Genomic DNA, 17,903 nt, shown 5'->3' with positions numbered 1-17,903 from the left:
TTGGGTCACACAAGACCTTGCATAAATGTTCGATAAGTCTCCAAAGTTACCGTTTGAATACATTTCTCAAAGTATTCTACTCAGTCTGGGTAAACTAAGGCGGCCAAGTATTCACAACCCTAAAAGCCAATTAAATATGCGTTCAGAGTCCATTGTGTTTTCTAAAAGAACATCACAGTAGGTCAGACATTTGGCTTACAAATAGGAGTGTGTACAAACACATACACAGACTGTGGAAAATGTGAGTTTTTAATGTGATCAGAGTCAGCAGACTAGTGTGCTTAACATCTCAGCGGGCAAAACTGGTTGAAAAATGACCTCATAACAAGAAACTAGTTGAAATGACAGGTCACCCCAGATGGACTGAAGATTTTAATCTATACACTTATAGATCTTTATGTAGGGTGTCCACCTACTCTGCTCAGTGTGGGTGAAAACCAGCTTTGGTGATGAAATTTCACTACCTTATGTTATAAAATATATTTTCCAAGACAAATAGGATTATTCATGTTCTGAATTGTTCAAAAGCATATCCAAAATGTCAGATTTCGTGACCTAATACATCCGTTAGTAAGCACCGGGCTCTGTTGACAGAACGGTGCCGCTTTTTCGCAGCAACTTTTGAGGATTTCACGTGAGGTGTTCAAAATTATTTCCGCATGTCGCAAAAAGCTAAATTAGCATGACATGAGCTGAATTGAATGTAAAAGGCTTTGAAAATAAAAGGCTTGCTGTATGCACAGTGCTCCATTAAAATTTCACAGAGATACTGTCACGTTCACTGTCTTCAAACTCCCTGTCATAGATGAGCCAAAGAGCAGTGTGCATGTAATTCCACATCTTTTAATAAAGTGAAACTTTCACCAAAAAAACAGGTAAACAGAAACCGACGCGATCGTGACGCGACCGTGGCGCACATAAACACACAGAGAAAATAAATAATTACCCACAACATAGGTGGAAAAAAGGCTGCTTAAGTATGATTCCGAATCAGAGACAACGATAGACAGCTGCCTCTGATTGGGAATCACACGCGGCCAAAGACAAAGAAATAGAAAACATAGAATGCCACCCAAATCACACCCTGACCTAACCAAATAGAGAAATAAAACGGCTCTCTAATTTCAGGGCGTGACAGATACCCTTGTTTTTGTGAGAAGCCTTCTTAAAGGAACAGGAAATTCTCATTAATATGAAGAGTATACTAAAATGTCATGTCTCAAAATCTATCGTAACTTTTTATTGTTTTATGTCCTGTGGATTCAAGAAGGAAGATGAGTTCAACGGGAAAGTGAGTCAAAAAACATTTATTCTCGCACAGCATCCAGCCTAGCTGACGTGATGCTGTACAACTTGCTTACTTCAGTCACCCTCATTTTTGCCATCCTGCAAGGGTAAAAACCCCAATCAATTTTAAGACCGATTATGAGACATGACGTTTGGACCATCGGTTTTCTTAGAGGATTATCTACACAATTAACATATTATTTTACCCATTGGCCAAAATATGCATTTTTGATTGGACAACCTTCTTTATGCCTACCAGTATTTGGCCTCTAAAAGAATTAGTGCTCAGGTTTAATGGTGGTTTGGCAGCTGGGGCCTATAACTAGATCCATTCCACACCTTTCCATGGTTATATGATTTCCATTTGTCATTTGAAGGACTTCCCTGAGTGAGCTTTAATGCTGGTGATAAAGAACACTGCAAGAGAAGAAATTGACATTTATGTTAATGATCTGGATATTAAGGCAGTAAATATTTAAAACACACATCAGACAGTTTTTGCAGGAGGCTACACATTTGCATATTTTGCATATTTTCAATACTTTCTACTGTACGATACAGCTCTGTTTTTCAAGTTAATTTCCAGTCATTAAGTTATCTTCACAACACTGACTAGAGGGCACGAGAAGTTGACTTCGAGATCTCAACATGTTCTTCACAAGGTATTCACGGCATCCATTTTCTTTGTTCTCGTTGAGTTGTGCCAGTAGACTTCCACCTAAGGCACTCTTCCCACTCAACCGATTCTGGCAGTTGAGATCTTTACAAGATGAAAAGAGTTTGTCCTCTCACCATCACCCTCATCTCTTGCCTCCCTGGGATATCAATGTCTTGTTAGTGGGCTCTGTCAGTGAGAATATGAGAGATGGACTGTAAGCCAGAGTTTTTACAATTACTAGCATGAACGCTTAGGCCTACCCTTTGACATACATAGAGTATGCTTTCACATATGACCTCAAGGCAATTCTACTTTCATATTAACGTATTTGATGTGCTAAGGTTATTTTGAATAATATATTCCCTTTCAGCATTGCTTTTATAAGTTAGACCACAAGGTCGCTTATGATCCGACTACATCAGAGCTCTCCAACTGGTCCTGGAGAACTACTGGTTATCTGGGCTTCATTCCAGGCCTTCAGTAACACACCTGATTCAGCTAATCAGTTGACTGAAGACCATGATTATGAAAAATATGAAAAAGTATGAAAAATGTATGCAATCACTTCTGTAACTCATTCTTGATTAGAGCATTTGCTTCAATGACAAATCTTTCTGGAATATAGATAGTGTGGGGCTATTATCAGTAGCTGGCCTGGGAATCCCTGTAGTGAGCTAGTGTGTGATTCACCTCCCAGGTAAAGGGAACTTGTACAGTTGGATTATTTTAAGAATCTAGGACGAGGATTAGGTTTGGCCTTTTAATCCTTAAATCCATGGGCTGCACCCACTGATGCAGAATCATGTAGGGCTTGTTTAGTGGTTCTATAGTCGTGTAGTGCTTATTTATCTGACATCACAGGCTACTGCATAATGAGAGTTGGCTAGAGGAAAAGTTAATATTGAGGCGTGCAGCTGTAGGCTTACTCACCTGTTCTATTTACAGCAACACCACTGTAGACCGGTTAGTTCCGCGAAGTCCATTGCTGTTAAATCCCAGGTTGTTCGTGTTTTCTTTCTTTGCCACGTGTCTGGGAAACATTGAAAATGAGTTAGCTCTTTATTTGAATTGTCTAATATCTTGCTGGAAGTGCTGCTGCGGCAGTGATATACTGTAGCTGCTAAACAAGGTGGAGATAATCTAGAAATTTACCCAACGTTGATTTAACTGGGGATCGATATCAGCTCATGGTTATTGTCGACTTCATCACACTATTAACTTTATCTGTGCACTGACAAGATATGAGAGAAATAGATTATGAAGAACCTCCTGACGCTGCTATAAAAAGCCATTAAGTAGCCATATGTGCCTTTGCTTCAAGGATGTAGTTATCTTAGACACAGGCACCAGATACTGATTGAGATTTTGATTGTAGCTAATAATTAATGTCTTCATGCTACTCGGCCCAGGTTCCTTGGTCCTAAAGCTCCACTTAAGAAATGACAGCGTGAAGTTGGGATCCCATCGGCAGTACCACCTGAACCTTCAAAATGACATCCTTGGTCTGTACTGACTCTTGACAATGTCTTTTTCCCCTTCAGGATTACCACTACAGCAGCTTGTATGATGGACCTGAGACGATATCCGCTGGACGAACAAAACTGCACACTGGAGATAGAGAGCTGTGAGTGTCTATCTTTCTCGCTTTCATTTCAACTCAATTACATTTCATTTGATCTATCTTCCTCACTTTAAATTCAACTCAATTACATTTCAGTTGATCTATCTTTCTCGCTTTCAATTCAATTCAACTCACTTCAATTTTATTTGAATTGATATGAATGGGAAACAACCTGTGCCAAACCAATGGTCTGTAGTAGTACTGTATGTATAAGGAATCCACAAAGTTGAAGACACAACTTCAACCAGTTACTATAACACAATAATATCTCAAGCATTGAAAACTACTCATGGACATGTACAGTAAATGAGGGGAAATGAATAGTGTTTCCTGTCGGTAGATTTGTCAGTGAAACCTAAAGCACCCAATTAAAGAATACTATGTTGCATCACTTCAGAAATTCAGGGATTTCTGCATTACAATGATGTATAGATATTAAGACAAAAAGCTGCCAAGGTCTACTTTATATGCTGCTTTTTGAAAAGTGTACTCCTTTCTCAACAGCTTGGTAAATGCTTTAAGGGCTTTCATTAACCTTTAAGGGGCAGTGCAGTTAAAAACGTGTTTTATATTTTGATGACATTTTCGCACTATGAGGTCGAAATAACACTGGAATTATGAAAATGATAATAATGCCCTTTTGTGTAAGAGCTGTTTGAAAGAAATGCCTGGAATTTCAGCCTGTTCAGGTGGCATGGAACCTTTGGCCTACGTCACGACATCACTATGTGATCTGATTACAAAAGACAAATGACTGTGCATCTGGGTAAAGGGGTGGGCTCTAGACCATCCTATCAGCCAATCTGGATATGTAAATATCTCAGGGAAATGAACAAGAACAAATACTTTGGAGTTATTTTCATTAAATAAACACAGTGTTTTATTAGACATACAGTGATTTAAAAATACAATTACAAAGACTGCATGGGGTTTTAATACGTCTAATTTAGTCATTGACATTAACATTAATCACTTGAATAAATATAAATAGAAAACAAATGTTTTAATAAAAAATATCTGTTATCATCTTCTCCTCTTCAATGTATCTACAATTTGAGAGGTCACGCAACACAAAAGCATGAGGTAACAGCACTACGTTTGCATTATCCTAATATGTTCACCTTCATCTTGACAGAACCCAAGAACATTGTACAACCATTGTGAACACAAATGGCCTAGTCAAATCTAATTGTGACCTGTTTTGACTTTATCAGGTATAGATTTTGGGGAGGCAAACGCTAGTTCCAGTGTGATCCTGGACATGGCTCAGTGACTGAAGGCATTACAGCCAGGGACAGAGAGCCTCACAGGACACTTAGTTATTCAACTTTGAGCTCTATAACACATAGCCTTCCCCTTCATTTTAGTGGCTGACTTATTGCCGGGCACAACAGTGACAGTGTGAAGCGAATATCTAATGCATCTCTCCCTGTTTTTAAAAACACCTGAGGCCTCTCCTGTTTCATCTGTGCTGCTGGATTCAGAGTTTGTGAAGCTGCAATGTGACGTGGGCTCTGGCTCTGTAGACCCCTTTGTGATCTGATGTGCTGCCTTTCCAACTTGGCAGCCGTCCTGGTCTATCTTGTCCTTATTCCCCTCTTCTCTTTATCTCCCCCCATATTTCTCTTTATCTCCCCACATATTTCTCTTTATCTCCCCCCATATTTCTCTCTCTCTCTCTCTCTCTCTCTCTCTCTGGTGTTTTTTCTAGGGAGCATGACAGGTTGATTGCACCTATCTCCCTTAACCAGCTTTGACAGTAGAAGCAGAACTTTCAAGTGTTTTTTATTTTATGTCAGATTTTCATCAAATTCAAATTAGTTGTGTAATTGTTTTGGACTAAAACGAAATAGCTGAACCTGATTTCATTAGCATCCTTTAAATGCAGAATATGACGTTTTCCAGTAAAGGTTATTGTTGCCGCATCGTGCTGCAAACAAAACCCCACCATTTATTATAATTATTCAATTACCATACAAAGAAGCATTGATATAACATGAATCATAATGTTCTTGTTTTGTAACTTGTAAAGGTCTGCTGCCTATTGAATAAAACAGAATAGGAGGGAAGAAACATACTCAAAGGGCATGTTGTAAATCCCAATTAAAAGTCCCCTAGGAAGTGGGTGTTGAAATGGGAAATAAGATGCTGATTAAGTAGTATTTTATAATTCAGTTCGGCTTTAAAATTACTCTTGAAAGTTGTAATAGTAGAATGGACAAGAAATTGGGTAGTGCATCATCAGTTCCTCTTGTCATGTTAGTCCTTGCATACCTTAGAGACCTACAGTATTTCTAACTTGTTGGAAATGTCCAGATAAACTAGCCCATGTCAGTTTTTTAGTCCGTAGATTTTGTTGTAATTTTTTTGTCCCTCAAATATCACATGAATACACTTTAGATGTATAGAATGTATAGAATGAGCTTTAAAACTGCAACATTTTCTTTGCATCCCATGACAAAATGTGTAAAATTGCAGGAAATTATCTTTAAACCTGCAAAATGTTCTCCACCAACAAGAGGGGTGTGAACAGTTTGTGTCATGAACAGTGCTTGTGCCCATAGAAATGGACTTGGCGCGTGCCAAGGGGGCAGGGGGCGAGCGGTATGTTCCCCAATGCTGGAAGGGGGGGGCCCTAGTGAAAAAGTGTGGGAATCTTTGCTCTATACCAGGGCACCAAGGAATAAAATAAATATAGTCAAACGTTTCCATTTTTGTCATTTAGCAGAGACTGTCATCCAGAGCAACTTACAGTTAGTGTGTTCATCTTAAGAAAGCTCGGTGGGACAACCACATATCACAGGCATAGAAAGTACATTTTTCCCAATAACGTAGTTATCAGTAGAGTCAGAGCTAGAGGGAGGGGGGGCTGGTTAAGTGTTTATTTTTCATTTTTATATGAGGTGAAACAGTCCTTTATCCTAGTGCCAATAAGGCTGCTGAATGACAATCACTAGCAGGTCCAGTGGGCTGGCCTACACTTGACAATGTAGTTGACAATGTTCTGATGTGTACAATGTGTTTAGTAGTGTACCATTGAATCACCTACTGTAAGAATCACACTGGTTGTATTTATTGTACACAGAGCCGCAAACAACATGTCCTCGTGGGGATAATAACGTTATTGTCTTATCTGTCTGTTTTAGGCATGCATGTGTTTGGAATATAGTCTTTCAGCTCCATGTAGATGTGTATTTTTCTTTATCCCTGTCAGAGCTGATGTGTTGCTAGTTCAGACGCCTTCTGACAATATCACAAAGTGTCAGATGAAAGCCTTGTCAGGTTCAGAAGGAAGGAGGGAAGAGAGGATAAAGCCTCAGAAAGTTTGGCAGGATAAAAGGAGTCCCCTAGATAGAGTATAAGCCTTCAAGCAAAAATAACTATTCAACACTTCTGTGTAAATGACTTTAATCATTAGTGTGAGCACTTAATATGCACGATACAATTAGTGTGATGCAGTTATTTAGTCTCCCCTTCTATAAATTGTTCCAGTTATAAGCCCCTCTGTCTTCATACTAATATGGTTGTAATGAAATACATCTTTTGAGCGGACTTGTTCCCTCCTGGGAATAGGAGTGTGATGAGATGAGACTTGTGCCCTCAAGGTGGACAGTGGAAGCAGTTATTTTGGATAGTCTGCCTCTCCTCTATGTGGCTCATTGCTGGCCAGGGACACTAATGTGAAATGCCTTTTTCATGGAATCATGTGTTAAGTGACTTTTGTTGTCTCACTGCTGTTTTTAGGTCAACACAACAACACAGTATGTCTAGCAGAGTGGCCGTGTGTGGCTACTTTATATTAAAGAACAACTGACCCATGTCACTGCACAGTGCTGGGTGACTTTCAGCAATATTGCATGAGGGTTAGTTTATGACCTTAAAAAACACCTCCTGTCAAGCTACATTTGTTGTGTTGTTTCTTCCCAGCTTCTCTATAATGTTTGCAAATCTGGGCTGTAGTACAATAGGCCACATAACCTGTATCTAGGAAGTGAAAACCTTGGACTGCATTATTCAACCATGTCAAACTCAAAATGTTATAGTAGTTACGTAGTATAGTACATGCTCATGAATTTCACACGCATCCAGTACTACATTAGTAAAGCATACTGTATGGACTAGTCCACTGTATAAATCGTGCTGCCAGATGTATAGAATATACTTAATTCACACCTTCTGTAATACACTCAGCAAAAATATAAACAGGCCTTTTTTTTATGCTGTTGTCACAATGAAACTCTCATCTAAGCTCAAAATTCCACCAAGTAATAGTTAGATTTTCTGCACCAGCAGTGCACAACGTAGGGAGCGTCACTGCTATCAGATCCTATTTTAGAAACCACAAATGTCCTCTGGGGTCTGAGCAGTTGGTACACTGCAGTTTTTTTCTGCGCCTTAGATCTTCCCATCACAGCTCCTGCAGGTTTGCCAACCAGCTGAACTGAAGACAGCTCGCTGCGCGCTGTCGGACTTTAGAGACACTTTTAATTGGACACCAGGAATACGATTAAAGTAACTTTGAACCTTGGGTATCAAACATTAATTTTAGTTATATTTTAGAGGAACCTCTCAAGCACATGCAGGGGAAAAAGCGTCAGTTGTTTGAGACTCTGACTGATTTTCCTGTGCTCTCTCCAGTTAAATTTGAAAAGAGCATCAGACCTTCCCATGCATTAAGTCTGAAACGTGGCTCTTAAATCACCCGGTGTAGCCCTTTGATGGCATTTCTGAGACTCTCTCTGACTCAATGTATACTTTACAGACTTCAATTAGGCTTAGCCTTTGCTTTTGGTTTACTTTTCATTTAAGTTTGATGATGGTGTATTCATCTATAAACCAAGGGATGTGTGTAACTCCTAGCATAAAGCAAGTTTTAATTTGTTGGAGGCCACAGGTTTCCCATGTATCCTTACTGGAAATCCATCTGTGTAACTCGATAGGAATATATTATTTACACAGTTTCCAAGTGAAGCGCACCTCTCAAGTTAGTATTTGGCCCTAAGAGAGTAAACCTCCAGGATTCACTTGTCAATTTGCTCAAATTCAACACAATCTAACACTCAATTCGTGCAAATATGTACAAAAAGTATTTCAGCAGATTTAGTGTGTTTTTGCTCATTTTGTGTGTGGCTTAATTAGTAGGAAATGACAACATTTTTGGTGTGACTTAATTCATAGGAACATACTTTTTGGGGAGACAATCTTCGGAACAATCTTTTGAAAGTTATTAGAACAATGCATGATGGGCAATGGTGTTCTACACTGCCTTTTTTGTGTCCCACATTTATTCATATAAAAAACAAACGTTTTAACAACCTAATATTGTTAATCCACCAGGTTGTCACCGAATATAATTATAATATAATAGTAGCCTTACATTTTTTTGTATTTTATTAATGCCAATACTGTTTTCTATGCTTGTTTTCACTTACTACTTTGGGATACTGGGTCACTTGTAGTCAGAAAGGCCCATTTTTCATGTAGGCAACAATAGGCCTACACGATTTTCTTCATAACGCATTTCATATTTCATGGAGCCTACATTACAACATTTTCTTCATAATGCATAATGCATTTAATACAAGGCAATGACAAATTTTATGAGGGATGCCAGATTTGTTTTGTTGGTATTGATGAAGGTATTTTATTGGGGAATGGGAATGCATTTTTATGATGCAAAATTATAATACACACCATAATACACAAACACTTACACACATATACACACACTCACTTTGTTTGATCTCATATTATAGCCAACTCTTTTGTATGAATTATTTTTAATAAAATATGTGTTATGTATTCATTATCTTTAACTGGTTAAATGTTTGTAGTTTGCATGTTTCAGTAGTGATTAGCATGGTTAAATAGTCATACATCTCTGCTTAATTTAGCTTTTGGTATATTTGGCATTTTTATACATATTCTGTATTTCCACTGAAGAAAGCAATAATTAATCAACCCACTATTGTAAATAAATGGACACTACCTGTTATAAAATGGAAATTGCTCTCCGTAAATAAATGGACAATACCTGTTATAAAATGGAAATTGCTCTCCGTAAATAAATGGACAATACCTGTTATAAAATATAAATAAAAAACCTGTTATAAAATGGAAATTGCTCTCCGTAAATAAATGGACAATACCTGTTATAAAATGGAAATTGCTCTCCTTAAATAAATGGACACTACCTGTTATAAAATGGAAATTGCTCTCGGTAAATAAATGGACACTACCTGTTATAAAATGGAAATTGCTCTCCGTAAATAAATGGACACTACCTGTTATAAAATGTTATAAATAAATGGACACTACCTGTTATAAAATTGCTCTCCGTAAATAAATGGACACTACCTGTTATAAAATGGAAATTGCTCTCCGTAAATAAATGGACACTACCTGTTATAAAATGGAAATTGCTCTCCGTAAATAAATGGACACTACCTGTTATAAAATGGAATTGCTCTCCGTAAATAAATGGACACTACCTGTTATAAAAATGGAAATTGCTCTCCGTAAATAAATGGACACTACCTGTTATAAAATGGAAATTGCTCTCCGTAAATAAATGGACACTACCTGTTATAAAAATGGAAATTGCTCTCCGTAAATAAATGCACACTACCTGTTATAAAATGGAAATATCTCTGTAAATAAATGGACACTACCTGTTATAAAATGGAAATATCTCTGTAAATAAATGGACACTACCTGTTATAAAATGGAAATATCTCTGTAAATAAATGGACACTACCTGTTATAAAATGGAAATTGCTCTCCGTAAATAAATGCACACTACCTGTTATAAAATGGAAATATCTCTGTAAATAAATGGACACTACCTGTTATAAAATGGAAATTGCTCTCCGTAAATAAATGGACACTACCTGTTATAAAATGGAAATATCTCTGTAAATAAACGGACACTACCTGTTATAAAATGGAAATTGCTCTCCGTAAATAAATGGACACTACCTGTTATAAAATGGAAATATCTCTGTAAATAAATGGACACTACCTGTTATAAAATGGAAATATCTCTGTAAATAAATGGACACTACCTGTTATAAAATGGAAATTGCTCTCCGTAAATAAATGCACACTACCTGTTATAAAATGGAAATTGCTCTCCGTAAATAAATGGACACTACCTGTTATAAAATGGAAATATCTCTGTAAATAAATGGACACTACCTGTTATAAAATGGAAATTGCTCTCTGTAAATAAATGGACACTACCTGTTATAAAATGGAAATATCTCTGTAAATAAATGGACACTACCTGTTATAAAATGGAAATTGCTCTCCGTAAATAAATGGACACTACCTGTTATAAAATGGAAATATCTCTGTAAATAAATGGACACTACCTGTTATAAAATGGAAATATCTCTGTAAATAAATGGTGAGACATGTTCAGTCTGAAACCATGTGTTTTACAGCCCTGTAAAAACAATACAAGTTATATCACCTTAAAAATAGTTTATTTACAACATATGGGGGTATAAGATATTGGTAATAGTGGCATGGGAGAGTGTGAAATTAATGAAATACCCTAAACCTAAGCTTTGTTCAATGTCAGCAGCAATTTCCAATGAGACAGGCTCAGTCTGAAGCCATTCGGCTATGGGTTTCACAGCCCTATAATAATGATACAAGTTATATCACCTTACAAAGGGTTTATTTACAATCTCTGGGGTATAACATGTTGGGCAAAGTGGTTTAAGAGAATCTGACATACAACCCCTAACTTGAGTTCAGCCTTCGCCAATGAGAAACAAGAGGGGCCTAGCTTCGTCCTTCATGACTGTGAAATGCCTCAATTCTAGGCCATAGAAAATCCTCCATCCATCTCATTAGATCAGAACAGGATGGATCAACAGATCATATTACTGGTTTGCATCCTAAAAAAAGGATAGTTGTGTTTTGCTGCTTAATACACTTCCATTATTTGTCTACCCATATGATGTGGATCATTGTCAGGTCATTAGATGTATAAGCTTCCGCAACAACATAACACCATGGTTGTAATAACACTTTAAACAGGTAGTTTCTAAATCTGTAGAATGTGTTTGTTGTGGGTCCACACTGGTAAGTTAACTTATGCAAATTAGATAGTCACAGAGGATTTTCTTCTGAATAACTGGTCAGAGCATAGCACTTTCCATTCAGCTTCAGGTAACTTTGATGTAAGGCTTGATCCCACCTGTAGTGACTACTTCTATCTGTCACACCCATTGTTGCTTATCCATTGTTCACTAGATATATCAATGTATCTACACCCAACACAATGTTGAAAAACAGAATGCTTTCAACCACTAGATATCATAACTAGACGTGAGCTGGAGGTGGTCCCAACGCTGCCACCAATGTAGCAGAAGAAAGTGAAAGCTGCAACAGGGACTCTAACCAGGGCTCATACGTGGCAAAGTGAGCTGTAATAGCTGTTGTCATGAAAGCCCAGTAGGCCTCTGGGCAGAGACAGTAGGTATACAATGCTGGCATATGCCTTGTTACAACAGCCTAAGTATATAGCATGATTGACACGACCATAATAATCATCATGAAACGGCCTTGGTAGTGCCATAAGTGTAGGCCAGCGTAATTCATTATTTTACATTAATCCTGTTTAACGGCATTGATATGGATTAATTGGTCAGAGTCCAGACTCGTTATAGTGGCAAATACCATGCAGTTGAACCAGGGGAATTTAAACCAAACAGATTTTTTTCTACAGGTCTTCTGTTTCCCTACATGTATTGATTAATTAATTTCCCATCATGAAAAGGTGTCCCATTCCCCAATCAAATACCTTCATTGATACCACACACACACAAATAATACAGTGTCACGGATCCCTCTGGAACTTGCGCAAACCTAGCCCCAATTCCCACTATTTGTATTTGTATACAGTTGAAGTCGGAAGTTACCTTAGCCAAATACATTTAAACAAAGTTTTTCACAATTTCTGACATTTAATCCTAGTAAAAAATCCTTGTTTTAGGTCAGTTAGGATCATCACTTTATTTTAAGAATGTGAAATGTCAGAATAATAGAAGAGAGTGATTTATTTAAGCTTTTATTTCTGTCACCACATTCCCAGTGGGCCAGAAGTTTACATACACTCAATTAGTATTTGGTGGCATTGCCTTTAAATTGTTTAACTTGGGTCAAACGTTTCAGATAGCCTTCGACAAGCTTCCCGCAATAAGTTGGGTGAATGTTGGCCCATTCCTCCTGACAGAGCTGGTGTAACTGAGTCAGGTTCATAGGCCTCCTTGCTCACACATGCTTTTTCATTTCTGCCCACATATATTCAATAGGATTGAGGTCAGGGCTTGGGGTCAGGGCCACTCTAATACCTTGACTTTGTTGTCCTTAAGCCATTTTGACACAACTTTGGAAGTATGCTTGGGGTCAGTGTCCATTTGGAAGACCCATTTTCGACCAAGCTTTAACTTCCTGACTGATGTCTTGAGATGTTGCTTCAATATTTCCACATGATTTTCCTTCCTCATGATGCCATCTATTTTGTGAAGTGCGCCAGTCCCTCCTGCAACAAAGCACCCCCACAACATGATGCTGCCACCACCATGCTTCACGGTTGGGATGGTGTTCTCCGGCTTGCAAGCCTCCCCCTTTTTCCTCCAAACATAACGATGGTCATTATGGCCAAAAAGTTATTTTTTTGTTTCATCAGACCAGAGGACATTTCTCCAAAAAGTACGATCTTTGTCCCCATGTGCAGTTGCAAAACGTAGTCTGGCTTTTTATGGCGGTTTTTGTAGCAGTGGCTTCTTCCTTGCTGAGAGGCCTTTTAGCTCATGTCGATATAGGACTTGTTTTACTGTGGATATAGATACTTTTGTACCTGTTTTCTCCAGCATCTTCACAAGGTCCCTTGCTGTTTTCCTGGGATTGATTTGCACTTTTCGCACCAAAGTACATTCATCTCTAGGAGACAGAACACGTGTCCTTCTTGAGCGGTATGATGGCTGCGTGGTCCCATGGTGTTTATACTTGCGTACTATTGTTTGTACAGATAAACGTGGTCCCTTCAGGCGTTTGGAAATTGCTCCAAAGGATGAACCAGACTTGTGGACGTCTACAATTTATTTCTGAGGTCTTGGCTGATTTATTTTGATAATTCCATGATGTCAAGCAAAGAGGCACTGAGTTTGAAGGTAGGCCTTGAAATACATCCACAGGTACACCTCCAATTGACTCAAATGATGTCAGTTAGCCTATCAGCAGCTTCTAAAGCCATGACATCATTTTCTGGAATTTCCCAAGCTGTTTAAAGGCATAGTCAACTTGGGGTATGTAAACTTCTGACGCACTGGAATTGTGATACAAATTAAATAATATGTCATTAAACAATTGTTGGAAAAATGACTTGTGTCATGCACAAAGTAGATGTCCTAACCGACTTGCCAAAACTATAGTTTGTTAACAAGAAATTTGTGGAGTGGTTAAAACACAAGTTTTAATGACTCCAACCTAAGTGTATGTAAACTTCCGACTTCAACTGTATACGTGCCCTTTGTTCACCATGGTTTTGTCGATTGTTGTTAAAATCAAAGTCATGGGTGCTGAATACAACAGGTGTAATGCCCGGGGTGTAGTGGAGGAAGGGGTCAGACGCAGGAGACAGAGAGTTCAGAGTAGGCACGTCTTTAATACACCGACCAGGTGAAAAAGCAGACGCCTCTCAACACCAATACCCCGAACCACAGGGGAACTAAACTGTATCCAAAAAACGGCTCACGTACATGAAATAGCCGTGACATACATGCGTGCACGACAAGTACACATAGAACAATCCCGCACACCCAGCAGGCGGGCCGGCTGGCTAATAAAGCCCAACTAATAACCAAATTAACAACAGGTGTAACCAATAAACAGACAAGGTGGGGGAGGAAAAAAATCAGTGGCAGCTAGTAGGCCGGTGACGACGACCGCCGAGCGCCACCCGAACAGGAAGGGGAGCCACCTTCGGTAGGAGTCGTGACAACAGGTGTGGACCTTATAGTGAAATGCTTACTTACAGGCTCTAACCAATAGTGCAAAAAATGTATTCGGTGAACAATAGGTAGGTAAAGAAATAAAACAACAGTAAAAAGACAGGCTATATACAGTAGCGAGGCTTTAAAAGTAGTGAGGCTACATACAGACACCGGTTAGTCAGGCTGGTTGAGGTAGTATGTACATGTAGATGCGGTTAAAGTGACTATGCATATGCAGTGGGGCAAAAAAGTATTTAGTCAGCCACCAATTGTGCAAGTTCTCCCACTTAAAAAGATGAGAGAGGCCTGTAATTTTCATTATAGGTACGCTTCAACTATGATAGACAAAATGAGAAAAAAAATCCTGAAAATCACATTGTAGGATTTTTTATGAATTTATTTGCAAATTATGGTGGAAAATGAACAAATACTTAATCTCAATACTTTGTTATATACCCTCTGTTGGCAATGACAGAGGTCAAACGTTTTCTGTAAGTCTTCACAAGGTTTTCACACACTGTTGCTGGTATTTTGGCCCATTCCTCCATGCATATCTCCTCTAGAGCAGTGATTTTTTGGGGCTGTTGCTGGGCGACACGGACTTTCAACTCCCTCCAAAGATTTTCTATGGGGTTGAGATCTGGTGACTGAAATGCTTCTAACGAAGCCACTCCTTCGTTGCCCGGGCGGTGTGTTTGGGATCATTGTCATGCTGAAAGACCCAGCCACGTTTCATCTTCAATGCCCTTGCTGATAGAAGGAGGTTTTCACTCAAAATCTCACAATATATGGCCCCATTCATTCTTTCCTTTACACGGATCAGTCGTCCTGGTCCCTTTGCAGAAAAACAGCCCCAAAGCATGATGTTTCCACCCCCATGCATCACAGTAGGTATGGTGTTCTTTGGATGCAACTCAGCAATCTTTGTCCTCCAAACACAACGAGTTAAGTTTTTACCAAAAAGTTATATTTTGGTTTCATCTAACCATATGACATTCTCCCAATCGTCTTCTGGATCATCCAAATGCTCTCTAGCAAACTTCAGATGGGCCTGGACATGTACTGGCTTAAGCAGGGGGACATATCTGGCACTGCAGGATTTGAGTCCCTGGCGGCGTAGTGTGTTACTGATGGTAGGCTTTGTTACTTTGGTCCTAGCTCTCTGCAGGTCATTCGCTAGGTCCCCCCGTGTGGTTCTGGGATTTTTGCTCACCGTTCTTGTGATCATTTTGACCCCACGGGGTGAGATCTTGTGTGGAGCCCCAGATCGGGGGAGATTATCAGTGGTCTTGTCTGTCTTCCATTTCCTAATAATTGCTCCCACAGTTGATTTCTTCAAACCAAGCTGCTTACCTATTGCAGATTCAGTCTTCCCAGCCTGGTGCAGGTCTACAATTTTGTTTCTGGTTTCCTTTGACAGCTCTTTGGTCTTGCACATAGTGGAGTTTGGAGTGTGACTGTTTGAGGTTGTGGACAGGTGTCTTTTATACTGATAACAAGTTCAAACAGGTGCCATTAATACAGGTAACGAGTGGAGGACAGAGGAGCCTCTTAAAGAAGAAGTTACAGGTCTGTGAGAGCCAGAAATCTTGATTGTTTGTAGGTGACCAAATACTTATTTTCCACCATAATTTGCAAATAAATTCATTAACAATCGTACAATGTGATTTTCTGGATTTTTTTTCTCATTTTGTCTGTCATAGTTGAAGTGTACCTATGATGAAAATTACAGGCCTCGGTCATCTTTTTAAGTGGGAGAACTTGCACAATTGGTGGCTGACTAAATACTTTTTTGCCCCACTGTATGATGAACAGATAGTAGAAGTAGCGTAAAAGAGGGGTTGGCAGGTGGTGGGTGGGACACATTGCAGATACCCCGGTTAGCCAATGTGCGGGAGCACTGGTTGGTCGGCCCAATTGAGGTAGTATGTACATGAATGTATAGTTAAAGTGACTATGCATGTATGGTAAACAGAGAGTAGCAGCAGAGTAAAAAGAGGGGTTGGGGGACACACACAATGCAAATAGTCCGGGTAGCCATTTGATTACCTGTTCAGGAGTCTTATGGCTTGGGGGTAGAAGCTGTTTAGAAGCCTTTTTGTCCTAGACTTGGCACTTCGGTACCACTTGCCATGCGGTAGTAGAGAGAACAGTCTATGACTGGGGTGGCTGGGGTCTTTGACAATTGTTAGGGCCTTTCTCTGACACCGCCTGGTGTAGAGGTCCTGGATGGCAGGCAGCTTAGCCCCAGTGATGTACTGGGTCGTACACACTACCCTCTGTAGTGCCCTGCAGTCAGAGACCAAGCAATTGCCTTACCAGGCAGTGACGCAACCAGTCAGGATGCTCTCAATGTTGCAGCTGTAGAACCTTCTGAGGATCTCAGGACCAATGACAAATCTTTTTAGTTTCCTGAGGTGGAATAGGCTTTTTTCGTGCCCTCTTCACGTCTGTCTTGGTGTGTTTGGACCATTCTAGTTTGTTGTTGATGTGGACACCAAGGAACTTGACGCTCTCAACCTGCTCCACCACAGCCCCGTCGATGAGAATGGGGGCGTGCTCGATCCTCCTTTTCCTGTAGTCCACAATCATCTCCTTAGTCTTGGTTATGTTGAGGGATAGGTTGTTATTCTGGCACCACCCAGCCAGGTCTCTGACCTCCTCCCTATAGGCTGTCTCGTCGTTGTCTGTGATCAGGCCTACTGTTATGTTGTCTGCAAACTTAATGATGATGTTGGAGTCGTGCCTGGCCATGCAGTCGTGGGTGAACTGGGTGTACAGGAGGGGACTGAGCAAGCACCCCTGGGGAGCTCCAGTGTTGAGGATCAGTGTGGCAGATGTGTTGCTACCTACCCTCACCATCTGGGGGCGGCCTGTCAGAAAGTCCAGGATCCAGCTTCAGAAGAAGGTGTTTAGTCCCAGGATCCTTAGCTTAGTGATAAGCTTGAGGGTACTATGGTGTTAAACGCTGAGCTGTAGTCAATGAATAGCATTCTCACATAAGTGTTCCTTTTGTCCAGGTTGGAAAGGGCAGTGTGGAGTGCAATAGAGATTGCATCATCTGTGGATCTGTTTGGGCAGTATGCAAATTGGAGTGGGTCTAGGGTTTCTGGGATAATGGTGTTAATGTGAGCCAATACCGACCTTTCAAAGCACTTCATGGCTACAGATCTGAGTGCCACGGGTCTGTAGTCATTTAGGCAGGTTGCCTTTGTGTTCATGGCGCAGGGACTATGGTGGTCTGCTTGAAACATGTTGGTATTACAGACTCAATCAAGGACATGTTGAAAATGTCAGTGAAGACACCTGCCAGTTGGTCAGCACATGC

At 39.8% G+C, this 17,903-nt stretch overlaps 1 protein-coding gene across 1 annotated transcript in view; it reads left to right on the top strand.

Moving 5' to 3' along the window:
- LOC115136205 (gamma-aminobutyric acid receptor subunit beta-2-like) overlaps positions 1–17,903 on the top strand; it is a 119,063-nt gene that overhangs the window by 81,793 nt on the left and 19,367 nt on the right. The window contains exon 5 of the mRNA XM_029671768.2: positions 3,487–3,569. Within this exon, the coding sequence (XP_029527628.1) occupies positions 3,487–3,569 (83 nt within the window). The remainder of the gene's footprint in view (positions 1–3,486; positions 3,570–17,903) is intronic.

Source organism: Oncorhynchus nerka, linkage group LG10 (assembly GCF_034236695.1).
Source record: "Oncorhynchus nerka isolate Pitt River linkage group LG10, Oner_Uvic_2.0, whole genome shotgun sequence".
Taxonomy (NCBI): Eukaryota; Metazoa; Chordata; class Actinopteri; order Salmoniformes; family Salmonidae; genus Oncorhynchus; species Oncorhynchus nerka.
This window is presented reverse-complemented; position numbering and strand designations above follow the sequence as displayed.